Here is a 17,305-nt window from a genome sequence, read left to right as displayed (position 1 = left end):
TAGACCGTACCTTTGTTTGTTTGTTTGGTTTGGTTTGGTTTGGTTTTTTGCTTTCAATCCACCTTCCCCTAGGTTAATAACCTTTGATGCCATTTCACACAGAAGACTCCCATGTTACCTTCTGTAAATGTCTTTTTTTTCTATCCCCACCAACCCCCCACCATTCAGGATCCCCTCCCCTCCCTTACTTTCTGCAGCAGTCTTCAAGTCAGAAAATCTGTAAGGAAGCTATTCCTACTTGATTTGCATTTTTAGAGGCTAAAAGAAATTTTACAAACCATGATAAAAAATAATGTCTCCTTGTAACCTATTTTATGCAGTAAGAAGCCTGGTTGGCTTATTTTATAACCATCCAATATATCAGAACAGAATTGTCCACTCTGCCCGAAATAAGAACCTATCTGCACAAAGTCTGTTCAGGGGATGCCTACCAATCCTTCAAGGCCAACTCAAACACTTCTTCCATGAAAACTCTCCTCCATATAAATTTCCAAAGCATACTATTAATGTCACCCACACAGGATTTTTTTTTTATAAGCTCTCTGCTATGTGTAGTTCATATTTGTTTTGAAGCAGTAAAACGGGGACTGGTGTAGTTACTAAGACTTCCAACTTGTAGTTTCAGGTGTGTCACAAATTACTTGGGTGGCTTTTTACAAGCTTACTAACTGTCTGTTGAGTCTGCAAACTTGGTCGGACGTCTGATTAGGAAGCTGAGACGGAAGATTTTTATAGCATTCAGAGTTACAAGCCAGGACTGTAGAGCCCTACTGCAAAGCAATTTAAAGCATCCTGATTTAAAAACTGCTTTTGTTCGTAGATCATGCCAAACCCAAGCATGGGAAGAATTTGTTTAAGATTGATTTGTGATGTAGACTAGAACAGAAATGGAACCAGTCAGTTGAACTCCAGTGACGATGGGAATGTTGGATGGGGTACCTCACAGTGCATTTGACCATGAAGCCCTTCTCTCTCAGGGCATCTCAGATACACTTCTTCAGTGCATCTCGGGATTCCAAGACTCAGACCGTCTTACCCTGTCCAATGATAATGGGAAACATAAAAAACATTGCCAATCATTAATAAAACCTCTACGTCAGCCAGTCCCTTTAGCTGAAAGATTTGGAAGAAAACATACAAGGCTGACATAAGCTGAGGAGGGTCATGGTGACTGAGGTACTCACAGTCGAAAGACATAATAAAGTCATGAGTCACGGAGAAATCCGAACAGCATTTGGGGCAGTAATGAAGCATGTGCTGACTTGAAGATGCATGCAGCACACAAGTTCTTCATCTAAATGCTAGCTGAGTGGAGTTTAAAGAATCCTATCCAGTCCCTAAACTATCCTTAAATTACTTTTCCTTATTCACATAACAGATTGCTAACAATTTAGAAGCATAAAGAAAATTCCTATTTTTAAAAGTCAGAAGTCCAAGCATAGCTGCATTCTCTGGTCAAGATCTCAGCAGAACCAAGGTGTTGGCTAGCGAAATATTCTTATTGTTCTTGAGAGTCCAAGGTTGTCCAAGTTGTTGGTAAAACCTCAGTTCCTTGTTCTGTGGGGCACGGGTCCCCATTGCATATGATATGCATAGGCCAAGGGTTGTTCTTGGATCCTAGCTACACATCTATCTCCTTCCCAAGCAATTTGCAGAATGGGCGTGTTTTCATCTTCCTCTTCCAGAGCAGTAGGGGATGCCTTCAAATCTGGACTGTGCATCTCAATGGTAGTGTATTTTCCTAACTTACACAGGCACAGAATTCAATCCTTGGTACAGTCAAAAGCAAAGTGGGCAAGAGAAAGAAGGAGAAAGGGAGAGGAAGACAGGGAATGGAGAGAGAGAGAGAGAGAGAGAGAATATACATTCCAGAAGAGTTATCCTTTTCTCCATTGAAGGTGTGTAATCACAGGATTAACCTGTGGGCTAGGCTAAAACCATAAGGGAAAAGAAAAATAATTAACTCAAAGTCATCTGATTAGGCCCTTTAATTATGTCAGCAGTGTCCCTTTTATTTTATGGCACATAATAATCATGGGCTTCATTGCACCTGATATTTATAAATTCTTACAAATCTATTAGTCCACACGAATCTATTGGCCACCACTGCAATCTGCCAGATCTCCTTGTGACTTCATCATGGGTGTGGTGACCTAAATGTTGTTTTCTTCCTGGGCAGCTGTCCATTAGAAGCAGCTGGGCAGACAGCATGTAGAAGCCTTCCAGCTGTCACTGTGCACAGCTCACAGGAACAACGTCTCTGGCAGAGTCTATCTTGTTAAATAAAAAAATGGGATTAATCCTAGTGCTATACAACTTCAGGAGTAAGGAACAGAACGAACTTTTGTAGCATTAGCATACAGTCTCCCTCCCTGCCTTTACAGCTTCCCAGTCTGCTGCTTTGATCAGCCCATTTGTCTTTGGTCTCAATGAGTACCAGAGGGTCATTCTTCATCCTGAACCCAAATCTGTCACCAGGTAGCTTCTTCTTACTAATTCCCATCTTTCCAAAAGCCTTTCAAAATAAAATAAAAACTACCTAATTCTTTCCTTTCTAGACAGGGCAGGATATTAGGAGCTGGTGACCTATGATATCTCTGAGTCGAAGAGGCCACTGTAAATCTTTCAGGCATGATTGATGGGCCACTAAAAAAGGTCTTTACTATTTTGAAAACTAAGGGAACCTGTCAGTGTGTTTTATGTATGCATTTGGAGCATGCATGTTAACATAGATTTTTTCACAAATAAAAAATGTCAGCGGTGTTTTTCTTTGGGCCTGATCACATATCACTTATCTTGTTTATAGAGTGAACGAGAAACCATCACTTTCTTCGCACAAGAGGACAGTACATTCCCTGCACAGACTGGCCCGAAAGCCTTCAAAATTCCCTATTCCATCAGACAGAGGATCTGCGCTACGTTTGATACCCCCAACGCCAAAGGCAAGGACTGGCAGATGTTAGCGCAGAAAAACAGCATCAATAGGTAATTTGGGGGCAACTTTTGAAATGCTTTGACTTTACAAACTCTGACAAATTAAAGGAGTGTGGGCAACCAGGCGGACTTGGGATCCTGGTGTACAACTCTAGCCCATCTTTATATGGAGTCCAGCTCTAGTACCAGCGTTTGGTGTCTACTGCCATCTCACCCTGACTCAGGGCACACTACCGAAAAGCTCTACCTTGGTTCTGGCTCTGTGTCCAGGTTTACTATTTGGGTTACAGAAACAGAGGCCTAGACTGTGCTGTCCTGGCAAATGAGTAGAACATAGCTTACACGGGGACATAGACACAGGGCAGCAAATATCCTGCTGTCCTCTCGCCAACAGGTAAAATGGTAGGCACTGCTTTGCCCCTAACGGGGACATGCTCAGTCTTCAACAATGGGTGCCTAGATGCGATTTAGAGGGAATTTCAGGACAACTTTTAGACCTGCCGCCAAGTGAAGAGAAAATTACCTTGACACCACCACCCAAACAGTGTGCTACCAAGAGCAAAAGTGCTCATTTAGGTTAGCTGCTGACGTCCTGTCCTAGAGCTGTCTGGAACACAGAAACCCTCAATAGGCTTCATTACCTCAGAGGAGCAGAGGCATTGGTGAGTTCCTCAAAGCAACACCAGTGGGTAGTGTGAGGCTGGTGTGCACTGGGTTTGGGTTGACTTGTGGGGATAAGGAAAATGAAACCCTCCTCTTCATAACTCCCTCTAGAACCCAGAATAAGCTAAGGTTGGGTTTTATGCATCATTTTGATTTTCTTTGCCTTTGGTACTATTGCTTTGCTTTGGTTTTTGTTTAGTTTTTTTGTTTGTTTGTTTGTTTTCTTTCAGACAAAAGGGTTTTCTCTCCCTTGCTTGGATTTTCCCTCCCTTGTTTGGCTTGTTCTCCCTTTTCACTTTTCCCTCTTTATTTTCACAGACTCATACCTGACTCTTTTCTGTCTAAAAGGGGCAAGGGGCTAGGTATCTGCCAAGAAAAGATAGAATACTGCTCCCTGCCTCAGAATGGGACCAGAATCCACAAATAAAGGATCCAACCAGAAACCAGAGGCACTGCTGCCAGAAGAAAATGAATTTACAGAGAATAGACAGACCCAAAGAGAATAGGTAGCTTCTTGAAAAGGCAAGGCTTTAGACCGAAAATGGAAGCATTAAAAAAAAATATGATTGTATAGGAAATACAGTAGCTTAGTCAGCTTCCAAACTTAGCAAGTTTAAAACAGGAGAGATTTCTTGATTGTCATCCATGAATACCATGATGGTGTCAAGTTCACTTTCTGGTCAATATGGACAACAGGACAAAAAGTAGAACAAGAAAATTTTGTTGAACGATAGTGCATAGGATAAAGAAAAAATAGGTGAGGAGACGAAGGGAGGGAAGAGGAGAAGAGGAGATGGGAGACAGGAAGAAGAGAGGAGAAAAGAGGAGAGGGGAAGAGAGGAGAGAAGAGAAGATTAGAGGAGAGAAAGGGACAGGAGGGGACAGAAGGGGACAGAAGAAAAGAGGGTCCTTGCTCAGCAGTGACCCATGTCGTCTCCACACCCTTGTGCTGGAGCCAATACCCATCTGTATAAACATGTCAGTTACATCCACAAGTCTTTCTTTCTAGTAATGGGCATATAGAATAGATGGTATATTGTCTGTATTCTAATTGTGAAAGGTTGTGATTTTCAAAGTAACAAACTGATAGTTGTTGCACTCTCCCTGTGTATTATACCCTGTGCATTTCTACTGATTTATCGGGTTAGCATGTGGGGCTCCCAGTTTGCTCTAACTGTCCATTTACAACATACATATGACCTAGAGTACATGCTGCAATGTCATGTCTTTCTGACCTCATACTGTAGAGAAATTGCAAACCATACTATAGACTGCATTTAGTGTCTTTTATGCCCAGCACTAATGAACATCAATTGTCCACACTTGAGCTAGCTGCCCTCCCAGAGTCCAGGGTCATGAGCCTTGTTGACTTGCTTATTTTCCCCTAATATCTCATCACCAGGAAGGCCTAAACTCCCCTGCCCCAAGGCACTCAAATACCTATTTTGTGGAATTTTTCCAACACAGTGCACAGAAAGCATTTTTCAACAAATGTTAGTTATTCACCTTGACATGACTACAGTGAATACAAAATTAGAATATCGTTAATGTGTAGGATCTACTTATCTCTCACAATCTTATCCAGATAATATATTCAATTCAGTGTGTGTAGTGTTTCCTACCTTCCTCTTTGTTTGCCAGCTTGGATCTTTAAAATCCTAACTGTGAAGTAAATATGCTCAACCAGAGTCAGCACGGTTTCTGTAAGTGGCCAAATAAGAACTAGTTAGGCCATGTGGGATCTGCTGCCAGCAACTCAACAACTGCTCACCTTTCTGGCTCTATGGCATGAAGTTGCCCAGGAGAAACATGCCCACCCAAGATGGCCTGACTGTTCTAGAGAACTGTGCTTATATGGACTACCTAGTGTTCTGTCTTTCCTTTCAGTCTGTTTTTTTCCAGAGCCCTGACTTGCAGTAATCCATTCCTCATTGAATAAAGCTTCCTTAAGATTTTATTGCTCTTGTCAAGACATTGCCAGGAACTAAGGAGTCCCCTTCAGCGCTATCCCCAACCTCCTTCAAGGTGGAAGAGGCTGCTGACGCTAGGGCTGACACAGATGCTGAAGTATCTGGAGAAGCAGAGTAGGAAAGTTCCTTGGAACCACCTTGTTGGTATCTGTTGGTTCAGCTCAGTCTCATCTTCCAGAAGTGCCCGAGTTTCTTTTACATTCTCGTTTAGACTACTGTCCTGTTACTATATAAAGACATGCCGTGACCAAGGTACCTTTTAAAAGAAAGCATTTAACTGTGGTTGACTATAGTTTCAGAGCAGGAGTCCATGAATATCACGGCATGGAGCATGGCATCAGGTAGACAGGCATGGTACTAGAGCAAGAGCTGAGGAGCTAACATCCAATCTGGAAATTTCAGGCAAAGAGAACAAGATTGTGTGGGCCAGGTGTGGAATTTTGAAATGCCAAACCTAATCCTGAGAGACATGCATTCTTCAAAATAGCCACACCCACCTCAACAAGGCCATACCTTCTAATCCTTTTCAAACAGTTCCACAAAGTGTGGAACTAGCATTCAAACACATGAGCCGATGGGGGCCATCCTCAGTGAAGTTACCCACAAGTATGGTAGATGCACAGCCTCCCTCACACAAGCATGTATGACAGAGGTAGAATGGAATCCACTTCTGTTTCCTATTATGCAATTCCACATCACTGATTTAGCTCTCATGGTTAGGAATAACGTAGTATAAAACTTGTACATCTGAACTGTGGAAAACATATAATTGCCAAAATGGAGGCCATCACTGGATAAGAACACTGTTTCAGAGTCAGAATAGAAAGGTGAGCACAAAAAAAAAAAAAAAAAAAAAAAAAGAAAGGTGAGCACAGAGGTGCAGGTATCCTTTCTCTTGCTTTGGTCACATGATGAAATTTTACCCAACTCTCCCTTTCCTTTCACCTTCCCAAAGCACTGAACAGGTTCTAGTAATAGCCATCAACACCGAAGAGAAGATTCTCAAGAGAATGGAGGAAAGTAATTAATTGCTCTAATTTTTCTTTCAGTCCTGAAAACATTCTTCACCTTTGGCAAACATAAATATCAGTGTTGCTGATCATTCTCTCTCTCTCTCTCTCTCTCTCTCTCTCTCTCTCTCTCTCTCTCTCTCTCTCACACACACACACACACACACATATACACAGAGAGACAGGAGACAGAGAGAAATCTGAACAAGACCCATGGGAAAAATAGCAATCAATTAAGGCTCACTCTGTCTGTGGTTAGAATACGAGACAGGATGGAGTTTCTGGCCACATGGACCACATGAAAAACTCTACAGAGTCCAGGAAAGAATGCCATAGACAACTCTTGCAGCTATCAGTGCTGTGAGCGGGGCTCACTCTTACTCAGCATCATACTTGCTACATGAACAGACATATAAGGTTACATGCATAGCCTGCAATTTCAGCTGTAGTAACGATCTATTGCTCTGGCCGCATGTGGTTAGTGAGCGGTGATAAAGAGCATTGCTGAGGACGGATTAAATATCTGCTTCCAGTACTGGGGAGATGGCTCCCTGTACAAGAGCGCTGCAGTTCTTGTGGAGAGCCTGGGTTCAGTCAGTTTCCAGCAATGACAGCTCCAAGCTGGTTATAACTCCTGTTCCAAGAGCTCCAATGCCCTCCTTCATGACCATGGGGCAGGCACTTGGTGCACAGATACACATACAGGAACGTGCTCATACACATAAAAATAAATAAATATTTAAAAATACCTGCTTCAGCCAGAATATCCCACCATATCTAAACTGACATCTTATTTCACATTTTTTGATACTTGTTTCTAAATTACCATTAAACACGTATAGATAAGGCTGTCAACCTAGGAGAAATTCAATAAATAATCCTTGAATACTTGATATGAACTCTCTCACAGGACACTATCCTAGATCCTTGATCTGAAGTGACATTCTGTCTCTTCAGAAATCAAATGGACACACACAATGGATCAAGGGTTTTTGAAAATGAATCTTAATACGAAAACAAGCCACAAACCCAAAGTTGTCTTTTCTTGTGTGTCTTAGTGTGTGAAGCCTGTGACTAGATATTCCAGGCCTTGTGATTTCGACATTCAAGGAACTCTTGTGAGACCAAAGCTTTCCTGAGTTGCTATGGGAACAGATGCATGTGATATGGCTGGATGAATAGAAGGGAAGCAGCCAAAGTAGAAGAAAATTACATCTTATTAGCTGTCTTTCCCAAGGCCTTCCCTAATAGTACACATATTTGAAAATCTGGCAGCAATGCCCGAGAGACATATTTCATATTAGCCATCTAGTTCAAACAGATCAAATGTGTCTCAGGTGTTCGGGTTCATGGGTGGTGCTGTAAAGGTTGAGAAGGAATGGAACTCCTCCCCCTGCCTTGTGGCTGATAAATCACATGGTGACATCTTGTTTTCGTTCCTCCACAGCTTTCAGCAGGACGTTTAATGAGAAGCAGAGGCTTCTTGCATTGAAGTCGTATCTTTTCAGTCCCATTGTCCACCCTCTTAATTGGAAGCCACAGAGTAGTAAAATGGCCAGAGGGTGGACAGAAAGGACCCAGGGAGTCATAAGGCAGCTAGTCATCTGATCAAAAGAACTGCTCAGAATTTTCAAAGGCAGCAAAGTTCCAGAGCAGGCCTTGGAGGAGAAGAGGGGAGGGGAAGAGAGATGCACACGGAGATCCGCCCAGAATTCATGCAGCAGCTCCTCCCTCCTTCCTGTTTTGAAATATACTGCTATCGCACCAGATGGAGTTTTCTTGGTTCTGCAGGCTAGAAGCCAGAAACTACCTCCTTTACCTTTACAGCTGCCATTTCCAAATAAAAAATAGTTATAATAATAAAAATCCTTCATGATATCTAGGAGAATTAATGCACAGGGAAATAGCATTATTTGGTCCCTGGAGGTACAATACAATAAAGTTTAAATCAGATTTGCTGGTTCTAGTCCAGCGAACTGACTCAGGGTCTGAAATCAGAAAAGCCCATGAGGCCAGAGGGACCCAATGCAGCGGAGTCGTGGGTATTTGGGTTTCATTCTGCTGAAGTCAACGACTCATGACACTGCCTGCTGATATGAAGCAGAAAAGAGACAGCCCCGGGACAGGTTTAGCCAGGAACGAGCTGGATGGCGACTGTAAGTGGCAGGTGTCCATCCTGAAGGCAAGATGGTAAAAGAAACCTTTTTATGAGCTGGTGCTCCCACTGTTAGTGCCGAGGGGCGATGGCAAGGGACGGCTTTGAAAGCGGGTGGCTCCAGGTTTTATTTATTTATTTATTTATTTATTTATTTATTTATTTATTTATTTCCAGGCACTGGTAAGTTCCTGCTGATCTTTGAAAAACTAAGTGAAGGGGGCTTAAGCAAAACCCACGGTGTTTCTCATCCGGAGTCACAGCACCAAATGAAGGAGCTTAAAAAGAGAGGATTGGGGGTTTAGGGAGTGTGGCACGGGCAGAGTCGGGGAACGGGGTGCCCAGGCCGGCCCCTGCCCCAGCACCTCTTCCCCCTGAGGGACCACACACACACAGGCATGGTATAGAATAGAGTTTATTCAAGGTAGAGGATGGGAGTTACAGAGGCAGAGAGAGAGAGAGAAGAGAGTAGAGAAGTGGAGTGGAGGCCGGCCATGACCACGTGGAGGGGGGGGAGGAGAGCCCAAGGGGCAGAGAGATGAGAGTGGGATGGAAGAGAGTGAAGAGAGAGAGGAGGGGCAAGTAGCCCCTCTTATAGTGGGCCAGGTCAATGGGGCGGGGCATACCTGGCTATTGCCAGGTAGGTGTGGGGTGGAGCTTAGACAGAATAGCAACAGTAAGCTTCTCCCTTTAAACATGGTCCTTTGCTAGAAAGATGGACATGCATCGCTTCTCGGCCTTTTGGCTAAGATCAAGTGTAGAAAGATGGACATGGCAGAACCAGCCAGCCAGAATGATTCCCTCAGAAGCAGCATTACAAAAAGCTAATAAGGCTCCTATGTCTGCAGACGATGTCTTGAAGTGGAATCACAGCAAAGATCTCACCTGATTTATCAGCCTGTCCCGTAGATCACATTTCCTTTTGGTGATAGGTGAGGCTTTATCGAAGCTCATACTGAGTTGTTTGCAAAGTGAGAGGGCTAAATGTTTTACCCTTCCCTCGTTGACGGTCAGGCCTGAATGGTTTTCTCTTAATACGCTGTAGTCCTACTCTGCCCTCAGGTTTCTTAAAAATGTCTGAAGGTGATTGAAGAAAAAAAAGTTGACTTGAAATTGGGATTATTTTTCCCATGGACATATTCCAACTCAAAGTAATGTCCAGATCTTGATTTGATGGTTTTTGCCATTGTTTCATTTCTAAAGGCCAGAAATTGTCATGCATGTCCCAGGAGGAGTAAACAGGAGCTTTAAAACCAGGCTATCACTAGCTAGGTTCTCATTTGGCAGCTCACAGAGAGTTCTTGGCCCAGGGGCTTCCAAACACTATCCATAGAGTGGAGCTCCCATCTTATCTCTCTTTCCGGGAGCACATGACACATTAGGTAGAAAGGAACTCTGGGAGGGGCCAGGAAGATCAAACTGGCATGGTGGATCTGAGAATGTCTTCAGCTGTCCCCATCCTTCCTGGTCTGTTCTCTGGCCTACAGAACTTGTCTCCTGCTCATCCAGTAATAGTCACAGATGAGACTCCTCTTGCTTTACTTTGACAGTGGCTTTGCTGCCTCTTGAGTTCCCTGCTAGTGTAAGTTTGGAGATAGAAACATGATCAGCAGAACAAATGGTTACGATGTATCTATCCAATTATTGTTACTCAGTAAAAATGGCTTTTTGTATTTGCATTTAAAGAACTGTGTGGAGGGCTGCTTTGGGTCACATAAGAGACTTTCATTAAATGAGACAATTAGGATGATAGCAGAGATACGAATATTGTTTCATTAGGACTGCGTTTCAATTCCCTATTCCATACTGTACAGTAGGATTATGCAGTATTCTAGAAACAATGTTTTCTAATTTATTAGACAGCTTGACTTTACTTATTTATTTATTTTATTAATAAACTCCTCAGAAAGAAAATATTCCTAAACCAAGTTTTTTTTAAGACAAAAACAAGGTTGAGCTAGATATCTTTGTTTCTTCTTCTTCTTCTTTCTTCTTTTTTTTTGTTTTTCTTTCTTACTCTTCTTCCTTTTCCTCCTCCTCTTCCTCCTCTTTTTCCTCCTCCTCCTTTTCCTCCTCTTTTTCCTCCTCCTCCTCCTCTTCTTCTAGAATGTAAGCAAACTTTCACTTGCTGCCTTTGGAGTTACAGATGTAATTGGCTGGCAGTGTTAGCTGGAAGTGCCAATACTGGATGAAATTATGGCCCATACCTAGTAGAAGAGTCTCTAGTGCTAAGGATATGTAATATAAGGATATTTGTTATACTAGAATAACATTGATTGGCACATTTATCATAGGAATATCTGGTACCTTTTGAGGGTCATATATTGGGTCTTCCAACCAACATGGTCAGCCGATTACATCTGCAACCCCAAAGGCAGCAAGTGTCCTGGTCGCATAGCCATAAATGAGTAAGGCAAAGCTACGTTGTCTGAGGGTTTGAAAAAGTTTCAAGAAAGTGCTGTGTGAAGTTGGCAGTGCTTTGATACATTCCCTGGGGCTCAGGTGACCTTGGAAAACAGCCTTCCCCTTATTCCAGGGTTACCACAAACTTAATCTTTGATGGGTCATTTAGAGTAAGCACAAGGGTAAACTATTCTTTAAGGTATTTGCATTTGAATACAGTAGGGACTGCTCTGAATACCTGGAAGCTTTTGCTGCACTATCTTCAGCCCAGGTCTCTTCAGTAGAACTAACCTTGATGAATTTTATTATAGTCTCTTAAACTCTCCCCTGCCCTCAACTTATATACCTTAAAACCTAGAAGATTCTAAAATTAACCTCATAGTTCAGGGGTTAGACCTTCTGTCTGCATGGTAAATGACATCGGTCAGGCACCACCAAAAGTAATCTTAGCTATTTAAATTACTTCAGTTGGTCAGAATTTGTAAAAGCTATACAGTTTGGTGAATAGCTTAACAATCTTAGAGCTCTAAAATGAGCATAATAAAAATGTTTCTGTAGAGAAAGAAAAATGATTTTTTCCCATATATAGAATTTTTGGTTTGGGGTGATGTTTGGGTGATGTTTCAGAGAGAGGAAGAGGAGACAGGGAGTGGGGAGAGAGAAGGGGGGGAGGAAAGGGGGACAAAGAGAGAAATAGGGAGAAGGAGCCAGTGACTCTCTTGGGAAACTGCTTAAAATCAACATGAATTCCATGTTTTACTAGCAATGTTTGCTAAAATATTTTTACCACCTGGTATCCAAATGCATCACAATTACTGTTAGGAAAAATGGAACTCATATATTAGGATCTGAATAATTTCAAAAGTGTGGTATAAAAAAAGGCAGTTGCATATATGGCCTAACACTTTTAAAACATCACATTGCATTTACATATATGCACCCTATAAAACTGCATCACTATCTTTTAAGGACAGCCGATTGGAATAAGATTTTAGTTTAGTTTTTTCCAGGTTGTGTTTTCTACTATACAAAGGGAATCACCATTTTATCAAATGTCTGGTAATAGCAAGGTAAATCAAATGATTAAGACTAATACAATCATATATCTACTAAAATAAATAGAAACTTGGAATGTATATGTATTATACTTAGTGTGTTTGTTTAAATTTAAAGAACGAGTCTAAAAGTTACTTTTAGAAGTACATTTCACTTGCTACAGTATGTTCAGAGATCTGTGCCAATTGAGAGATTTATTTTTGCCTCCTTTAGACATTCAGTTTCTTTAGCCCTGGGTACCTCTTCCACAGACCAGTACTTTCCCAGGGCTTCCCAGAGCCATGCAGCTGACAGCAGGCACTGTCTAGTTTGTAGTGCTTTTTCAGGACTGTGTATACAGAACTCCTACACAACGTGGGCTCCTGGATATTTTAAAGACTAGGACCAAGATTTCCCACCCCAAAACCATATGCTTGATGATTTTCACTATTAAGTATTACAGCTTTTACCTTGAAGTGTCAAAGATCCCTAAATGTGTAATTGGTTAAATGTCTTAGAGTCCTGCAGTCAAACCATCTATGTTGGGGCTCAGTAACCCTGGACATCTAGATTGTTGTTTCAAAGGAAACGCAAAGCAGGAAGTTCAGTCTTAGCTTCTTAGAATTAGCTCTCTACTGTGGACATCTAGTTATATCATAAGAGCACTGGGCAGAGACAGCACAATGACCACAGGGCAAATCTTGATAAAAAAAAAAAAATCTTTACTTCATTTATAAATGCATCAAAGGGAAAAGCAGAGAGAGTGATGTTGTAAGAGAGGACATGACAATCAAATTTCAGCTTCACTCGATCACGGTTTCCTAGGATACAGCCATCATTCTCATGGATGTTGCCAGCTGCTGCTTTTGTGGTGCCATGGTAGAGTGACTGCAGAGAACCAGGCTGTGTGAGATCCACAAAGCTGGAACTATGTTCTCTCTGGCCTCCATAGTTTGGACAACCTCTGAAGTAGAGCATTTGAATCCTTATGGTTCCAGTCACAGTACAAAAGCCTATTGTTGTTTAATTTAAAAAAAAATGAAAAAAAAAAAACCCATCAGCAGCCCCAAGTAAAATGGGAGTGGTAATATTGCAATATTGCTCTTTTGGTTAGAGATACTATTTTGTTTGTAGGAAGAGAAGTCCTGGAGATCCAACCATGGCTAGGCTAGCCTCTACCACTGAGCCACAACTCAGCCTGTGCTTGATGCCTTTTGGACAACACTGGAGATCATAAAAACTTTTTATTCCTTCCAAAAATTGATAAGGAAAGTGATGGCCACACCTGCTAGCATGTGCCTATTTTCCCACCATCCTTTCCAGTTCTGAACTGCCTGAACCTCAGCAAAGGGAATATAGTGAGAGCCAGCAACTTCTAGAACTATCTTCCTACAGACAGAAGGGAGAAACTGTTAATACGCAACTCAAAGTTTTTAGATAAAAAGAACAAGAATCCTTCCAAAGAACTCAAGCAGAATTTACTGTTTACATTAGCATAGACATTAATCACCATTTAAAAAAAGCTGGGTGTGGCTGGGTTGTAGGTGGAGCCAACGAATGGGGCAGGAAGATGAGAGAGCAGGCAGAGGAAGGCATGAAAGCATTGAAGGAACTAGAGGTTAGTGTCAATATGACTGAGCTGGCCTTGTCCCTTCCTTTGTTAAAAGTTATTATTAGTTGAAGATATGTGGAATAATTCTGCTCTGTATGCCTTTTGATAACCAGTTGTGCATACACTGTGTGTATGTTTCCTGTAAGTATTTATATATGATTGGACACTCATCTTCTCTTGTGACCTACTCTTTCTAGGATCCCACTCTGTGACTGTATGCTGGGAATACTGCTTTCTTCAAAATAGAAAGTGTTCTGCAAATAGTTTCTTCCCAAAACACTAAAATTTCATTGGGAATGACATTTCTGTCCTTACTTTAAAAGTCCCCATGAAAAACACTGACCTTTAATCCTTTGTGTCATCTTAGTCCTCATCCTAGCAAAGTTATTGTCCAAAAGGTTAGGGTTCATTTTTTTTTCTTTCACTGAAGATGCTATATCATCTGGAAAAGACATGTAAGAATCAATTACTCAGTTAATGTCAGCTAATGGATGTTGAATAAATGCCTGTCACAGTATTATGATAAATGCTATGGAAGATTCGGCCAATGATTAAATATGATCTCTAGCTTTCAAAGTTTTGTGGTCAAGAATGAAAACAGAGTAGGGTTTAGATGAAGGGGAAGTGTGTGTGTGTGTGTGTGTGTGTGTAAAATCTCCATAGTTTCACTGAAGTCATACTATGATAAGCATGAACATAGGATTTCTTATGACTTGAAAATAGAATGTAGCAATACAGTCTGTGTCTAAGATTTTAGAGACAGAGTTCCAAGTCCTTTGTTGTGATATACATCCTGACATACTAAGATATAAATGAAGTCTGTCCCCTTGTTAGATGTGAAAAGTGAGTGAGTTTATCAAGGGATGAAAGGGTCACAAACAAATCTCCTAGTGTCAGGGATCAGAAAAAAAAAGGATCATAAACACCAGTTCTTACAGTTAGTCATTTGAGGATATTGAAGTGAGAATTTCTGATCCACTAAGGTTGAAGTGGTAGATAGATCTATAATTGCACCAACCCCTAAGGCAATAATAAACCCTATAAACAGTTTAATTAGCCAAGAAAATGGGAAGTAGACATTTAGCCCCAAAGGAGGAGTGGTCAGAAATTGAAGACAAAACCTTGGCAGCTCTTATATTTGTCGAGGACGTGGGGAGGAAAGTATTTGAAAAACAAGGAGTGAGTTTACTTCATATAAACTAGTGTAAAAGAACATTTCAAGAGAACAGTGAACAGGGAAACACACGTATATATTCACACGTGTAGCTTAAGAAAGGGAAGGAACATGGGAAGACCCAAAAGAAGAAGCCACTAGGATCATTCTCTTGTGTAGCTGTAGTATAGTGTTGGAATACAAACCAGACTGCCTCAGGCTTGCCTCTATGTACCTTTCTACCACTATTTTATTGGTGCCCTTTAAAGGTCATTTTAGGGGCTGGTGAGATGGCTTAACAGTTAATGGCACTTAATGCTATGCAGATTACCTTGGTTTGGTCCCAGCACCCACATGGCAGCTCTCAACTGCTTGTAACTACAATTCCAGCAGAACCAACACTCTCTTGGTGTTATTAGCGTACCAGCAAGCATGTGGTACACTTGAGCAGAAACAAGCCCAAACAAATACATATAAATATATAAACCTTTAAACTTAATTCTGATTTCTTTACAGAGAACATTTGTCTTATCATTCCTATTTATTTCTCCTGTGTTTAATTTTATCTAGGAATTTATCATATTTTGCTACCCAAAGCAGCCCCTCCGCTGTCATTCTGAACCTCTGGGAGGCTCGTCACCAACAGGACGGAGATCTTGACTCACTCGCCTGTGCCCTCGAAGAGATTGGGAGGACACACACGAAACTATCAAACATCACAGAGTCCCAGATCGACGACGCCGACTTCAACTACAGCAGGCAAAATGGACTCTAGTCTGTTTCTTCTCTTGAGGCAGCACTAGTCATAGCCTGCTTCAGAGCAGTGGCAGGGACGAGGCAGATTTCTGCCCAGGGGCATTTGGGGGAATTCAGCCTTTATTGAGAGTCAGTGAGAATCCTTGGATGAAGAAAATGAGTTTGATGTAGGTAAACCATGTTAACAGTGGGAGAAAGAGAGAACCCTGCTATTCCCTCTGAATCCACACACGGGTAAACATTGGATATGCTCCTCAGATTTGGACTGCTGAGGATAAAAGTGAAGGTACCTGTAGATACAAGTAGTTCTGGAAACCAGACACACCACAGTAAAGCCATGAAGGCAGAGATTAAGTGCATGCTTGGAAACAGGTTTTTAATGACTTGCCCCACTGGGCCAGCTGATTCTGAGTCCAGATTTTTCAGATTCCAACCAACTGGCATCCAGGAGGTTGGAAATCATGGCAAGACTAGCTTTCAAAGGGGAAACCAGATCGCCAACCTATTAGTATGATGTCACCAATGTCGGGGGGAGGGGGGCATTTAGAATTGAGACTCTGAGTACATCACACCAGCACTTATTATATGAGTCACTTAACAGAGATAAAAACAAGAAGGGAGATTGACCTCAAACTAGTTCTTGGTACCTCACCTTCATCCCCCACCCACCCACCCGCCCGCCCCCAAGACAAAACTCATTTCTCTCCCATCCTGAAAGATTGCAGTATGGAGACAGTAAAGAACATAGTTATTCATTTCAATATGGAAACATACTTCCCCTAACTCAATAGAGCAGGACAACCAACCTCTGTTCCCAGCCCAGCCACTGTAATCTCAGAGTGCTGTTACAATATGGCTTATTCCATGGAGTGGTGACAGGAGAGGCTAGATCAGGTCCAAGAAAATATAATAGACTGCAGATATTTCAGGCTTTGCGTAGGCGCTGATTCTAGGAGAAGGGTCATTAACCCAAGTTCTCTAACACTTTTCACATAAGAAATGTGTTTTGCCATGTTTTTCAATCCAGATTCTGGAAATCTTCTAACCTTTTGTACTATGCTGTCACAGTATGTCTCAATAGGGCTTTAGGACATCCTGCCATCGTCTTTTGGAAACTTACCTGATAGCCTTTCTGAGTAACACCTGAGTGAGGGGTGAGTGAGTGAGTGAGTGAGTGAGTGAATGAGTGAGTGAGTGAATAAATGCTTCCAAGGAATAGAATTCTACCACACTTTCCTAGAGACTTTTCAGAGAGACTCCTGTGCTCTCTTCTGTGTGAGACTGCCTAGCCTCACCATGTATACTTTCTCCTTAATAGTGTTAACTCATAGCTTTCATTTTAAGTTACACACACACACACACACACACACACACACACACACACACACCAGTGGTATTTTAGAGAACCGGAATCTGTAGATCACTCACAAGCTTTATCTTATACTTCACTACACTTTTATATTTGACTATGTCATTTTGACCAATATCCTGAGAGACTGAAGATGAACAGATATACTCTTCTTCTGGAGGAAGTTTTCAGTAACTGCCCACAATGAGAACAACACAAGCCAAACACCTACATTAACTTCCAGGCAGCTACTTAGCTTTTTTGAG

At 41.7% G+C, this 17,305-nt stretch overlaps 1 protein-coding gene across 6 annotated transcripts in view; it reads left to right on the top strand.

The window, feature by feature from the left end:
* Unc5d (unc-5 netrin receptor D) overlaps nt 1-16,198 on the top strand; it is a 534,361-nt gene extending 518,163 nt beyond the window's left edge. For all 6 annotated transcript variants that reach the window (XM_052162698.1, XM_052162699.1, XM_052162701.1 and 3 more), the window contains 2 exons: nt 2,807-2,985; nt 15,506-16,198. In XM_052162698.1, coding sequence (XP_052018658.1) covers nt 2,807-2,985; nt 15,506-15,710 — 384 coding nt within the window. In that variant the 3' untranslated portion in view covers nt 15,711-16,198. The remainder of the gene's footprint in view (nt 1-2,806; nt 2,986-15,505) is intronic.
* Nucleotides 16,199-17,305: the final 1,107 nt, after the last annotated feature.

The sequence above is a fragment of the Apodemus sylvaticus genome, chromosome 18, assembly GCF_947179515.1.
Source record: "Apodemus sylvaticus chromosome 18, mApoSyl1.1, whole genome shotgun sequence".
Classification (NCBI taxonomy): domain Eukaryota; kingdom Metazoa; phylum Chordata; class Mammalia; order Rodentia; family Muridae; genus Apodemus; species Apodemus sylvaticus.
This window is presented reverse-complemented; position numbering and strand designations above follow the sequence as displayed.